This window comes from Pelophylax lessonae (genome assembly GCF_965119305.1).
Source record: "Pelophylax lessonae genome assembly, chromosome: 1".
Classification (NCBI taxonomy): domain Eukaryota; kingdom Metazoa; phylum Chordata; class Amphibia; order Anura; family Ranidae; genus Pelophylax; species Pelophylax lessonae.
This window is the reverse complement of record NC_138768.1, coordinates 675483317-675498556: the sequence shown is the minus strand read 5'-3', so window position 1 is coordinate 675498556 and position 15240 is coordinate 675483317. Positions and strand designations below refer to the sequence as shown.

Here is a 15240-nt window from a genome sequence, read left to right as displayed (position 1 = left end):
ATTCAATTTCTTCTGAATCTGCAACGATGAGCCTTGATGATGAACTTCATCTCTATTTGAAAGAAGCCGTAATTGACAGAAGAAGTCATCCTCTTCAGTGGTGGAGAAAAAATGAGGCACGCTACAAAAGACTTGCTTTCCATGCTAGAAGATACCTCTCTCTCTCTGCTCCTCTGTCTTCCACTCCTGAACATGTTTATGAAGTGGCAGCATTGTTTGAACAAAACAGAAGACCTTTAACTGGTGACCATGGACATGCTGAAATGTTCTGCTTTCTGCATTATAATATTGTTCTACTTAACTGGGAGTATTAAAAAGAGTAGTGTCCACTCCACTCCAATCCACTGTCTAGCTGTTGCCTACCTTTTTTTCTAGCAGTTTTGCACTGATTGTTGTAGTTGCAGTGAGTGCCCTACTGCAAAGAGTCTAATCCAATGTGTAGCTGTTGCCTAGCTTTTTTCTAGCAGTTTTGCACTGACTGCTGTAGTTGCAGTGAGTGCCCTACTGCAGAGGTAGTCAATTGACTCTAATTCAATCCACTGTCTAGCTGTTGCCTAGCTTTTTTCTAGCAGTTTTGCACTGACTGCACTGCATTAGTTGCAGTCAGTGCCTTACTGCAGAGGGTAGTCCTCGGCTGACTCCAATCCAGTCCAATCCACTGTGACATGTGTAGCTGTTGCCTTGCTCTTTTTTCTAGCAGTTTTGCACTGACTGCCCTGCATTAGTTGCAGTCAGTGCCTTACTGCAGAGGGTAGTCCTCCACTGACTCCAATCCAGTTCAATCCACTGTGACATGTGTAGCTGTTGCCTTGCTCTTTTTCTAGCAGTTTTGCACTGACTGCACTGCATTAGTTGCAGTCAGTGCCTTACTGCAGAGGGTAGTCCTCCATGGACTCCAGTCCAGTCCAATCCACTGTGACATGTGTAGCTGTTGCCTTGCTCTTTTTCTAGCAGTTTTGCACTAACTGCACTGCATTCGTTGCAGGCAGTGCCTTACTGCAGTGGTAGTCCTCTTCCACTTACTCCAGTCCATCCAATCCACTGTGTATGTGTATTTTGTGTAGCTGTTGTTGTTGACTGGCTTTTTTTTCTAGCTGTTTTGCACTGACTGCACTGCAGTAACATATTGCAGTGTGTGAGTCCACTACTGCAGCACTTTTATCATAAAAGTTCTGCAGTAGTGGACTAACACACTGCAATATGTTACTGCAGTGCAATCAGTTTTATGCATTTATGCACAATCAGGATGTGAAATTCACAGCAAATGTCCCTGGAATTGAAGTTTTCATATCAGTTTTTATGCAGTTAAGGTGTGAAGAATGAGCACTTAATGTTAAAAATATTAATAAATAAAGATCAAGCTGTTTATTAAGAGATTTCTGTCGATTTTTGTGTTTTTTTGGGTAATTTTTACATGTGTGAAAATATCGGCCAATATCGGTATCGGTAACGAAAAAACGATATCGGTCGATCACTAATGTGTAATGCTTCACAAAAGCAGGCTAGGTTTAAAGGGGGTCTTTTTCTAAAATATAAAGAAAGCAACAGGAGTTCCTGAAACACAGAAAGGTAGTAGGAAGGGGGCACCCAAAACTCCAAAGAGGACAAAGGCAAATAAGTCAATTATGACAGGGAGACTTCATTGTACAAAAATCCAAGACCAGGCTCCACTTATAACTAAAATATTTTTTTTGGGGGGCCTCATAACTGAACACATATACATTTACTGCATCAAAAGAAATCATGTTACCACATTTTCCCTTTTCACCAAACACTTTCTTGCATTCTGTACTTACTGTGACATTTTCTTCTGCAATTTAAAATCAGCAGTGCTAATGTGGCAGAAATCCATCTGTAATGTCAATCCTTAAACTTCTGGGCCACCTGCAGCTGCTCCCCATATTTTGTGAGATCAGTCCTGCTAAATAACCTGTCAATGTGCACTCACAGCAGTTTTCACAGAAAACCCAGTAAAAACATAAAGAGCAGTGATGACGAAGGGGTCAAGGAAGCAAAGAATCTGACACTCCAGGAAGTGTTGATTTTCTGCCAGGTTGGCAGCGCTGTATCTTTGCTTAGACAGCTTGAACTGCAGAAGAGTGCTACTTAAAATACATCCTGTAAGCATGTGTTTATTGAATAGGGCAAAATGTGGTGACAGGGTCTCTTTAAGCTGATCACTTGAACATGTGTTACGGTTTCTGAAGCAAATAAAAAGACACAATTTCTTCAGTAGATATATCAAAAGTTTGATATTGCTCCTTAATGGTTTATTTAGATAGCTGCCTGCTGTGAATATTTAAAACACTACATTGAAGCTGGTGAAAACAATAAAAACATTAAATGAATTGAACGTTAATCTTTATTTCATTATTTTGTAATAACATTATGATGTGTCTGATAATTAGCTTTTTCGGTATCAGACAAAGATAATACTTTCTTATGGATTATGAGATGATCAAAAGGTCATGAGATGACTAAAAGGTCATCCTTTCATCCAACCCAACTGTAAACTTAGTTTACCCTGGATTACCTCATTTCAGATTCCACCCTTCAGAGTGACCTGGATACTGCAGTTAATGGCTCAGGGAATGATCTGACCGTCCAGCAGGTCATCTTTTCTTTCCCTGAAGGTCAACCCCACCCTAAAGCCAGGGACTAAAACAAAGTCCTAGAATATTAAGAAAAATGTGCTTTAGCATTTCTAGGTTCACTGATGCAGTAACCATGAAGTGATATGGTGACCGGTATATCACCCTTTGACTTTTAAAAAGGTGAAGAGGTTTTATCATCCCTATAATAGCTGGTCTGCCTGAAAAGTGAGACTATTACGCTCCCTGTAACTTCTATCTGTGGCTACCTGAAAGTAGAAGGGTATGAACAAATTATGGGAGAAATGTAAACAAAGTTCATTATCTTAACTTTCTTTTACCAATTTCTACAAAACCTCCAAGGTGCAAGAAATGTTGAGGCACGATTACACAAATTACCCCTGAAGTTGCAACAGTTTTAATCAGAATATAACAGATACCATTAAATTCTAAACATGTGAAAGGATTAATTCCACCTATATAGCATACCTTTGGGCACTTCTGGTGGTATAGGCTCAACAGAAGAAATATATTCATCCACAGTGAATGAGTGGTCATCTACAAACTGTTCTATATGTTTTCCATCCATGAAAACATCAATCTAAAAGGAAAACAATTGCAATGTTTTAACATTGTCAATATATGATCATGGAATAATACAAAGGGTTTGATTTACTAAAGCAAGAGAGTGCAAAATCAGGTGCAGCTCTGCATAGAAAAGAATCAGCTTACAGCTTAACTAAACAAGCTGAAGTTAGACGCTGATTGGCTACCATGGACAGCTGCACCAGATTTTCAAAGGTTAGTTCAGTAATGGCAGCCAATGTATTTTCTTATTATGACTACTACTATTTGACACATTTTACTGCCAAAATGGGAACACTCTTTAAATAGGACCTTGCAGTCCTTTGCAAACTAAATAAATAGATAAATGTAAAACTCAGACCCTGACTTTTGCATAGGTGCTTGTGACATTACTTAGCACTCTGGGGTACTGGGAGAATCCCAAATCTTGTGAGATGTACTTTCTACACAGTGCAGAAGATCTTTCTGATGAGATCTGTAATCTTTAGTTTCCCAGGATACTGAAGTGAGGCTGAATAAAATTACTGGAACCTAGGCAAGAAAGCTGGAAGTCAGGGTTTAAGATAAGTATTTTTCCTTGTATTTTGGTCATATTATTTGTAGGTCTAGTGATTTAGAATGGGTGGAAAGGGCTCCCATATACAGTATCTCACAAAAGTGAATACACCCCTCACATTTTTGTAAATATTTTATTATATCTTTTCATGTGACAACACTGAAGAAATGACACTTTGCTACAATGTAAGGTAGTGAGTGTACAGCTTGTATAACAGTGTAAATTTGCAGTCCCCTCAAAATAACTCAACACACAACCATTAATATCTACAGTGGGTACGGAAAGTATTCAGACCCCCTTAAATTTTTCACTCTTTGTTATATTGCAGCCATTTGCTAAAATCATTTAAGTTCATTCTTCTTCCTCATGAATGTACACATAGCACCCCATACTGACAGAAAAACACAGAATTGTTGACATTGTTGCAGATTTATTAAAAAAGAAAAACTGAAATATCACATGGTCCTAAGTATTCAGACCCTTTGCTCAGTATTTAGTAGAAGCCCCCTTTTGATCTAATACAGCCAGGAGTCTTTTTAGGAAAGATGCAACAAGTCTTTCACACCTGGATTTGGGGATCCTCTGCCATTCTTCCTTGCAGATCCTCTCCAGTTCTGTCAGGTTGGATGGTAAACGTTGGTGGACAGCCATTTTTAGGTCTCTCCAGAGATGCTCCATTGGGTTTAAGTCAGGGCTCTGGCTGGGCCATTCAAGAACAGTCACGGAGTTGTTGTGAAGCCACTCCTTCGTTATTTTAGCTGTGTGCTTAGGTTCATTGTCTTGTTGGAAGGTAAACCTTCGGCCCAGTCTGAGGTCCAGAGCACTCTGGAGAAGGTTTTTGTCCAGGCTATCCCTGTACTTGGCCGCATTCATCTTTCCCTTGATTGCAACCAGTCGTCCTGTCCCTGCAGCTGAAAAACACCCCCACAGCATGATGCTGCCACCACCATGCTTCACTGTTGGGACTGTATTGGACAGGTGATGAGCAGTGCCTGGTTTTCTCCACACATACCGCTTAGAATTAAGGCCAAAAAGTTCTATTTTGGTCTCATCAGACCAGAGAATCTTATTTCTCACCATCTTGGAGTCCTTCAGGTGTTTTTTAGCAAACTCCATGCGGGCTTTCATGTGTCTTACACTGAGGAGAGGCTTCCGTCGGGCCACTCTGCCATAAAGCCCCGACTGGTGGAGGGCTGCAGTGATGGTTGACTTTCTACAACTTTCTCCCATCTCCTGACTGCATCTCTGGAGCTCAGCCACAGTGATCTTTGGGTTCTTCTTTACCTCTCTCACCAAGGCTCTTCTCCCCCGATAGCTCAGTTTGGCCGGACGGCCAGCTCTAGGAAGGGTTCTGGTCGTCCCAAACGTCTTCCATTTGAGGATTATGGAGGCCACTGTGCTCTTAGGAACCTTAAGTGCAGCAGAAATCTTTTTGTAACCTTGGCCAGATCTGTGCCTTGCCACAATTCTGTCTCTGAGCTCTTCAGGCAGTTCCTTTGACCTCATGATTCTCATTTGCTCTGACATGCATTGTGATCTGGAAGGTCTTATATAGACAGGTGTGTGGCTTTCCTAATCAAGTCCAATCAGTATAATCAAACACAGCTGGACTCAAATGAAGGTGTAGAACTATCTCAAGGATGATCAGAAGAAATGGAAAGCACCTGAGTTAAATATATGAGTGTCACAGCAAAGGGTCTGAATACTTAGGACCATGTGATATTTCAGTTTTTCTTTTTTAATAAATCTGCAACAATGTCAACAATTCTGTGTTTTTCTGTCAGTATGGGGTGCTATGTGTACATTCATGAGGAAGAAGAATGAACCTAAATGATTTTAGCAAATGGCTGCAATATAACAAAGAGTGAAAAATTTAAGGGGGTCTGAATACTTTCCGTACCCACTGTAAACTGCTGGCAACAAAAGTGAGTACACCCCTAAGTTAAAATGTCCAAATTGGGTCCAAAGTGTCAATATTTTTTGTGGCCACCATTATTTTCCAGCACTGCCTTAACCCTCTTGGGCATGGAGTTCACCAGAGCTTCACAGGTTGCCACTGGAGTCCTCTTCCACTCCTGCATGACGACATCACAGAGCTGGTGGATGTTAGAGACCTTGAGCTTCTCCACCTTCCACTTGAGGATGCCCCACAGATGCTCAATAGGGTTTAGGTCTGGAGACATGCTTGGCCAGTCCATCACCTTTACCCTCAGATTCTTTAACAAGGCAATGGTCGTCTTGGAGGTGTGTTTGGGCTTGTTATGTTGGAATACTGCCCTGTGGCCCAGTCTCAGAAGGGAGGGGACCATGCTCTGCTTCAGTATGTCACAGTACATGTTGGCATTCATGGTTCCCTCAATGAACTGTAGCTCCCCAGTGCTGGCAGCACTTATGCAGCCCCAGACCATGACACTCCCTCCACCACGCTTGACTGTAGGCAAGACACACTTGTCTTTGTACTCCTCACCTGGTTGCCGCCACACATGCTTGACACCATCTGAAACAAATAGTTGATCTTGGTCTCATCAGACCACAGGACATGGTTCCAGTGATCCATGTCCTTAGTCTGCTTGTCTTCAGCAAACTGTTTGCAGGCTTTCTTGTGCATCATCTTTGAAAGAGGCTTCCTTCTGGGACGACAGTCACGCAGACCAATTTGATGCAGTATGCGGCGTATTGTCTGAGCACTGACAGGCTGACCTCCCACCCCTTCAACCTCTGTAGCAATGCTGGCAGCACTCATACGTCTATTTCCAAAAGACAACCTCTGGATATGACGCTGAGCACGTGCACTCAACTTCTTTGGTCGACAATGGCAAGGGCTGTTCGGAGTGGAACCTGTCCTGTTAAACTGCTGTATTGTCTTGGCCACCATACTGCAGCTCAGTTTCAGGGTCTTGGCAATCTTCTTATAGCCTAGGCTATCTTTATATAGAGCAACAATTCTTTTTTGTCAGATCCTCAGAGAGTTCTTTGCCATGAGGGGCCATGTTGAATTTCCAGTTGCCAGTATGAGAGAGTGAGAGTGATAACACCAAATTTAACACACCTGCTCCCCATTCACAGCTGAGACCTTGTAACATTAACGAGTCACATGACACTGGGGAGGGAAAATGGCTAATTGGGCCCAATTTGGACATTTTAACTTAGGGGTGTACTCACTTTTGTTGCCAGCGATTTAGACATTAATGGGTGTGTGTTGAGTTATTTTGAAGGGACAGCAAATTTACACTGTTATACAAGCTGTACACTCACTACTTAACATTGTAGCAAATTGTGTAATTTCTTCAGTGTTGTCACATGAAAAGATATAATAAAATATTTATAAAAATGTGAGGGCCTTAGTTTCTGTGGACTGCAAAGTTTGCTTTTCTATAGTACTGTAGAAAATGTGAAATGTGCTTCTTTATACAAAATGGAAAAAAGAAAGAAATCCTACCTTGACATCTTTCCTGGGATACAGGAAGAAAAATGGCTTCAAGACAGGGGATCTATTCATATAAATGAGACAGTTTAATAGAAGGCAATTCATTTAGTTATTCAGTATCATAATGTATGTCATAATAAAGAATTTTAATCAGCAGAAAGCAAAGCCAAATTTTATTTTAGTTCTTTGTAATGGATTATAAGGATATATTTACACTACAAGGTTACCTTCATCAACCGTGCTGTCTAGTTGTCCAAAGGTAACGGTTTGGATAGAAATAGTTTGCTATTTGTACCACAAGTGTTTACCAGAACTTTATTTAAAAAGGGAAATACATTTTAAGATCTATCAAGGAAGTAATTCCATGGAAAAGGTGGCTCTAAGCCCCGGTTCACACTTATGCGAGTGCGGGGTTCGCATGTAATGTCGGAGCGCACTGCTCCTTCATTACATGCGATCGGCTGTGCGGTGCGAGTTTAGCCATACACTTTGTATGGCTAAATTCGCACCCGCACCAAACTCGCACAGGACCCTTTTTGGCAGCCGCATCAGGATCGGATCGCACAGCGGTTCACACTTGTGCGATTCGATCCTGTGCGAACTGCAAGATCGCACTGCGATATGCGATCAAACTGGGGGTGTCGTTAAGATTACATTGACACCCCCAGCGTATCGCATATGGCAGTGTGAACTGCCGGGGGTGCGTTTGCGATGCGGGAACAGGCTGCGGATTCGCAGCCTTCCCGCATCGCATAAGTGTGAACCGGACCTGACAGTCCAATCAACAAAATATTAAGCCCAAAGGATAGATACTTACACTTTTGGCCTTCCTCCAACAATTGCAGTTAGACCAGGAGCTAAAAAATATAGAAATAAAAATGTTATCAGGAACTGGTCTAAATATAACACTCTTTGTAATAAACAAAAATGTTTCTTAGCATAAAATATAGTAAAAAAATGTTAAATGTCATCTAGCAGTGATTATTTTTTTTTTTTTCAAACAAATCACAGACAGGCTGAAACAACCGTTTGAGTAATAAATACTTTAGAAATAAAGTATGCTAAATACACACAAGTACATCCAGCCACTGTTTTGTTTTTAACCTACCGGTAATTATTAGTAATAAAATCAGTGTTAATATTATGTGCCCAACATGATCTGCCTCATACAATAAACATTTCTAATTCTACCTTTTGCAAAAAAAATAATAAATGCTGCTTGCATATTGAATAATAAAAAATGTTCATGTATTATTTTTTGTGTTTGAGCCTGCAAAGCATTGCAACTGCGATCAAAGGTTTTATGGATAAGTTCCAGATAAAGTAAAACATGTTAGGGCTCATGGGACAGGTGGATCACCTTGTGCATGCTATATTTCAATAAATATACACAAGGCTTTTAATGGAGAGCGGGATCCTTCCTCGTTATTGAAAAGTGGACTTTATGGGGTGTCCAGTGTCGGAGATGTGAAGGAGATGTATGCCTGTAGCTTGACTGAATACCTGTCACTGCACAGATTCTGAGGGTGACATAGCATTAAAACCTGAGAAAGATCCAAATGTTTCGCTGATTTATTTTTCAAAATTGGTGTTAGATAAACTTTAATTCCTAAAAAGTAATGTTTCTAGCCAATATCAAAAAATAGCAATGTATCTTGTATTAATTAGTCTGACCAGCAAAGCAAAGTCTAATTGTTTTTTTTAGGAATTAATAAGAATAATTTAATGACCAAAGCTATCTTAACCTAGAAACCCATTAAAGGTAATTCAATAGTTAACTTTTAATAAAAAATTTGTTATTAAGTTCGCTGATAATGTTAAAGAAGGCCCAATAGTCCACAGGAGATTGCATCAGTTTACAAATACTCGAAGACCCCCATGTGAATTAGAAAATTGCAGAGTGTGATCATTAAAAACAAATAATAATTATTATTTCTAAAAACAATTTATGTATTTTTAAACTGTTGAAAACCAAGAAGTAAAGAAATATACCACATACAAATGCAAAATAAAAATACTTCCTAATAACACAGTAGTGTTACTGATATCCTCATAAGAAGAATCCTTTCTAATGCCTTTAGTACATATTGTAAAGGTTTTATTGTGGGAAAGTGAGATTCTTGAGCTTGCCTCTAGCTTAGTCACTGTTGATGTTTTGAAGACATGAGCAGGGAAATACACTGTCACCAAGCCATTGACCTTATTGGCTAGAAAAGGTCTTGACATTGTCAGCTATTATCTTTAAGAATGAGGTCAAACAGGGAGTGGGTCAAACACTTAAACTTATGACTTCTTTTGCAAAGTGTCTTCAGCTTGCTATGTACTTCTTATCAGTCATAATATTTATAAATACAGAAGCACTTTGAAATCTCAAGCTACACTAACCAGCTGCCATTGTGGTGTCAAACGGCGGTCAGCTAAATGTGAATCGCAGGTCAGCAGCTTATACCATGCTATACAGACATAGGTGGATTTCTTTCAGAATGCAAGATGCAAAAATTAGTCATTCTTATCAGTAATAATCTCATTTCGGCATCTCATAGCTACCATTTTCTGACCATGAAATCATTTAACCTAATATAGTCCATATGTTCCTGATGTGACTGCTAAACCACCCTGTTGGTAGCTGCAATCCTACTGGTTTTTAAAAGGTCTTCCATCTAAACTTATTAAAAAGTCACAAGACCTACAAGCAGGTAACACACCTATACCAAACATCAAAAAGCTAATAATAATAAATAACTACAAGTTTTTACATGTAAAAGAGCTCCCACATAGATTTGACATATTTAACTTTTTGTAAAAGTGATTGTAAAGGAAAACATTTTATAAAAAAAAAAAAAAAACAACATACATGTCATACTTACCTGCTCTGTGCAGTAGTTTTGTCAGAACAGCACTGATCCTCCTCTTCTCAGGTCCCTCGCTGTCATTCTGGGCTCCTCCCCCTTGCCGAATGCAGCCATAGCAAGCCTTTTGCTGTGGGGGCACTCGTATGTGCTCGCTCCTGAATCAGTTCTCTGTGTCCATAAGACAAAGAGAGCTCGGCTCAGCCCCCCCCCCCTTCGCTTCTTCCTCACTGGCTGTGATTGACAGCGGCAGGAGGCAATGGCTCCTGTTGCTGCATCTCAGGCAATCAGGAGGGAGAGACTCAGGAGAGACTCAGATCTCATGCACATCGTTGGATCGAGCTTAGCAAGTATTAGGGGGGCTGAGGGGGCAGCCGCACCCTGAAGGTTTTTTACCTTCATGTATAGAATGCATGGAGGTAAAAAACCTTGAGCCTTTACAACCACTTTAACCCATACATCGCGCGTGCATAAAATAACAAAAAGTAGTAGCTGCATAGGCCCCAAGTACAGCTTATGGAAGGAGGTTGCATGCTTTCTAGTACCTCCTACTGGAGAAAGGAGCAGAAATGATGCGCTGCCAAAGTGAGTATAACTTGGGGGGGTGGCTAGAAAGAGATCAGTTTGCCCTGTATAGGGCAAGTTGTTAGAGTGTGCAAAACGGGTAAGTGCAACATTATTCGCCAAGTAAACATACATGACCAAACTATTCAACTACAACATAAAAAAGTCTGTGCTGGTTGAGTGACAAATGCGTTCCTCATACAAGAAGAAAAAACACTGTGAGCTGACAATCATAGTTTTTCATGATTCAATAGTGCAGCGTGATCTCATATAGCACCTTGTGTCCTCCACCAAATATCCAGAGGGTATGTGACTCTCATGTGAAAAGTCAGGGAGTGCTTGGTTAGAATTGTGGTAAGATGACACTCCACGGCTCACATCACTATCTCTCCTCCCAATGTGAGACACCATAGTGGGTAGTATAAAAAAAAGAGCAAACATGCTCAACATAGTGTAAAATCTAGATGTGACAGCTTTAATAAAACAATTTAAAACACCTACAAATGCCAGCTGTATACAGTGTCCTACATATAAACCACAACTCCCAGAAATCTGAGCATTCAAACGCACATGCACGGTGACATCACAAGTTCCGGCTCTTTCCTATGCGTTTCATCAAAAATAACGTCATCAGGGGCACAGAGGCTGAATGGAGCCACTCATCTTATATAGTGTACATGTAACAGGAAGCAAGAGAAGCCCCAAAACAAGAAATGTATCACTGCCCATTCAAAAACTGAAAAAAGATGCTGCTAAAAGACACAGAGTGGACAATCAGAAAGATTGTATTGTACGTCCAACTACAATAAAGTAGACATGTATTTAGCGCCCCCTATAGTGACAAAAAAGTGTACTCGGATGCAGGATGCAGTAAAATACCAAACAGGTTAAAAGTGCAAAGTGGGTAGGCGTCTGAAATCTTAATGTTTTGGATATGGGGAAAACATGCACACCCCCTCATTGAACAAATAATGGTTGTCACTTGTCATGGGATGTTGAACTGAAGTAAACACATCAGCACTCAACCTCAAGCAGAAGCAAAGCACAAGTAGGGAGGGAAAGATTTCAAAAGAACTTAAGTATACAGAGACTTTACATTAGAGCCTTACAATTAGGAAAACCACAAGCCACCTTCCAATAAAAATAATTATACCCTTGTGGAATTTAAGGGCCAGTTTACAACTTCATACCAGAATTTCTACGTTCTGTATGCATTTCTGCATGTGCATGTTTGCTGTGTTTCTATGCATTTCAGGGCATTTTTTCCTCTCTTTTTTATTTCTTCTGAGAACAATTGAGGCCATGTGCATTCCGATGTGTTTTTGATGTGTTTTGCCAGGTTCCAAACAGAAAAAGTGCAACATGTTCTACTTCTGTTGACTGCAATGAAACATATTGCACTAGTGTGATCTAAGGCCATTGGAAAATGTGCAAAACATTGTGCATGCGTTTTTTGGTGTAGAAAAAAAATGAACTAGACTTCATCTGGTGTGAACCAGCCTTAAATAAGGTGGTGTACCACACCCTAGGAAACTAGGACCATAATTGTACCTTTGAAATACAGTACAGCCCTACCTCCGGTGTTTACAACCTTGCACCAATGAAGAATGAATTTAACAATTCCAGACTGTATTAAAACCAAACTGTCTGCCATTTGAAAATCCTGCCTAACAACACACTAAATAAAGTAAACCTCTCATCATATCAGGCACTAAAATTAAGCACATGGTAGAAAATACATAAGCAGGTTAAATCAATAAAAAACACATGCAAAAAAATAAATTAAAAAAAATCAGCAGATCCAGAGATATAGACCTTGGCTTTGCAACCCCACCTTACGAGTTTCCCCATTGGTCCATTAAAGCCCAACTGAACCATTATTATTTATTACAGTAATACAATCTAGTTGCATATACAGTAGTACATATTTTTATTACATGGCTAAGTGTTTTAGCAATAGTTAAAATACACTGTTCTTGTTCTGCACATAGGAGAGTCAGACTGCAACTTTTACACACAAACCAGCAGACCGGGTCTCCTGAGGTCTGGCATGGCCCCTGTACACTGCTCCAATCAGCAGTGCTCTTACTCTGTTAGCAGCACTGTTGATTAAAGCAGTGTTTGAGAGGGGAGTTTCAGAGCACTGAAGAGTTAGACCACTGTTTTGTGCTCCAATGTGCTGGTAGAACAAAACAAAATGAGCCCTATATTTATTTTTATTTATCCAGGCTGACTACATCATAGTTATAAATTAGAGTTCAGTTAGGCCTTCATGTAGGGGCAGACTGACCATTCAAGCACTGACCAGGGGCCCAGGATGAGTAGAGTGCCAAAAGAGAGCCTCCTGGTACCTTTTTAAGTCTCCTGCTATTCTACATGTCACAGAGCCCGGTGCTCCTCTGCATGGACCTGCCACATTAATGTTGCATCATAAAGATGGCTGCCATCTTTAACACTGCTCATTTTGTCCACCCACTGTGCCCTAGGCTCTAGTGGGCATGGCGATTCTTGTTTTTGAGCTTTTCCCATTGGCTGAGACGTTTTTCTCTTTCCCCACTCCGCAATATGCCGGCATGAGCAGTTAGCGGGGTGGGTAAAGCGCGAGCTGCTTAGCTGCCATTGGCAAGGACAAATGTAAAGGCGAGAGGAGGGCTCCAGTCAGAGCAATGAGGGATAACGTAGGCGTAACCAGAGCAGCAAACAACCAGAGCACTGCCCAGGGAGGGGGACACCATAAACAGCACAGAGAGCCTGAGCAACAGCGGGGACTACATGATCTACAGCAACTGTCACAAAGAGCTCAGAAAGGTGAGAAGACCCTTTAATATCTGACAACTATTACTGCAACTTGCTGCAACTGTCCAACTAATGAAAGGCCGCTACAAGTACCAGCATGCCCAGGCAAGTCAGATCTGTCCCTGGAAATGTCTGCAAATTCTGTCTTCTATTATCCCTAAATAGAGCCCCAATGCCTGTAAGATACAGGAGTTTTATGATTGCATTAAATAGTGCAATATGTCGATGGGGCTTTGTGTGGGTGCAGCTTGAGTGTGGGCAGGGACACAGGGGGCCCCATGATCTCCTATTGCTTGGGGGCCCCATAAGTTGTCAGTCTGCCCCTGCCTTCATGTTATTGGTGTCTTCAATGAGAAGCAGAGGGCAAAGTCAAGCTTGACTTCTAAAGAAAGAGTTGAGATTTGCATATGACTGCCTATAAATTTTTAGATCTGCTTTTCATTCTGTTACTTGCGATTTTTACTGATGATTTTACTTATGTATAAATCCTACTTATGTATTTCTGTTGTGTGCTCAGTTTACTTTCCACAGTTTTGTGGCAGGTTTAGCTTAGGCTTGTTCACGCCAGACCACGTACTAAAATTCATGCACTGGTGTGCAATGTGTACAGTAGGGGTGGTGTTATCTGTTACAACCCATCGCAGTGCTTCTTTTTTTTTACTTTATGGGTGTGTCACAAATTTGAGACATGATGCAGTTGTGTAGAAAAAAAAGCAAGTCTGCATTTTTACACAATACACCACAACCTACCTAAGCACGGCATTGTGGTACAAACAATTGTTTTCTATGTTCACCTGCACTGAGCCTGCGTTAACCCATGCAGCTCAACGGGGATAGTATGACTGAGCCCTAAAGTACTGCACATAGCACTAAACTAGTAGTCAAACTAAACAAACTATTTTAATCATTCCCCATACTGTAAATGGGAAATAACATGAACATGTTTCTAGGTTACAAATGCCAAAATCCCTTCCATTCAGATTGCATGACCACGGATTGAACTTTCTTGTGTAAATATAGCTTTTAACAAACAAGACACAGCCAACATCATATCTTTACAGTGCCGAACAAACATCCTTCAGAGGTCAGATTTAAAATTATATTGTGACTATTAATTATGTAGAAGGATAATCATTTATTATGTAAGGATAGTGGGAAAAATATGCACAAACATTCAATTAGAACTAGATGTATAGAACATGTTGTACAAAGCTACAGGATATGAAGAACTTCAGTTTTCCATCTATGTACAAAAAAAAAAAAAAAAAACAGCAGTAATATCTAGGGTGGATGGTAAAATGTGCACAAACATTTAACCATAACTAAATACATAGAACGTGTTGTAAAATATACACAATATAGCATACTTGAGTTTTTCATTTGTGTCTATTACAATGGAATCTACACTGTCCAAAGTTTAACTGTTTTTCAGAAAAAAAAAATGGATTCCCCCATCCACACAAATGAAGTGGCTGAAGGAATCCTCCCAAGTGGGACTCCTCCGCTGTCAGAATACACTCAATGACTGCAGCTGTTAATCAACAAACATTTTCCAACATTTTTGTTTAACGAAAGTCGATTGTTAGATCAACTTCTGTGGAGCGGGAATAGCCATAGATGGATCAAAATGTGGCTGTTCCCTGCTGAACTGGAAACATTTCAATCCATCTATGGCTAGCTTAAAGTGGAACTTTAGTCAGAAACTTGAGTCCTAGTAGATCAGGCTGGCCCCATTTGCAGGTATAGCTATGTAAAAAATTAAATATAAGTGTCTACACTGTTTAAAATCCAGTAATACACTGTCTCACTCTCCTGTGCACATGCGCAAGTGCTCTCCATATTTGGCATTGTGCCGAAAATTAGAGCCACTAG

The 15240-nt window shown here is 40.4% G+C and overlaps 1 protein-coding gene across 2 annotated transcripts in view; it reads right to left on the bottom strand.

Moving 5' to 3' along the window:
- The window catches only part of LOC309554568 (uncharacterized protein), a 151845-nt gene that overhangs the window by 40120 nt on the left and 96485 nt on the right, over window positions 1–15240 (bottom strand). For both annotated transcript variants that reach the window (XM_082256304.1, XM_082256305.1), the window contains exons 15-17: window positions 7977–8016; window positions 7172–7223; window positions 3081–3192 (exon numbers count right to left, since the gene is read on the bottom strand). In XM_082256304.1, the coding sequence (XP_082112430.1) occupies window positions 3081–3192; window positions 7172–7223; window positions 7977–8016 (204 nt within the window). The remainder of the gene's footprint in view (window positions 1–3080; window positions 3193–7171; window positions 7224–7976; window positions 8017–15240) is intronic.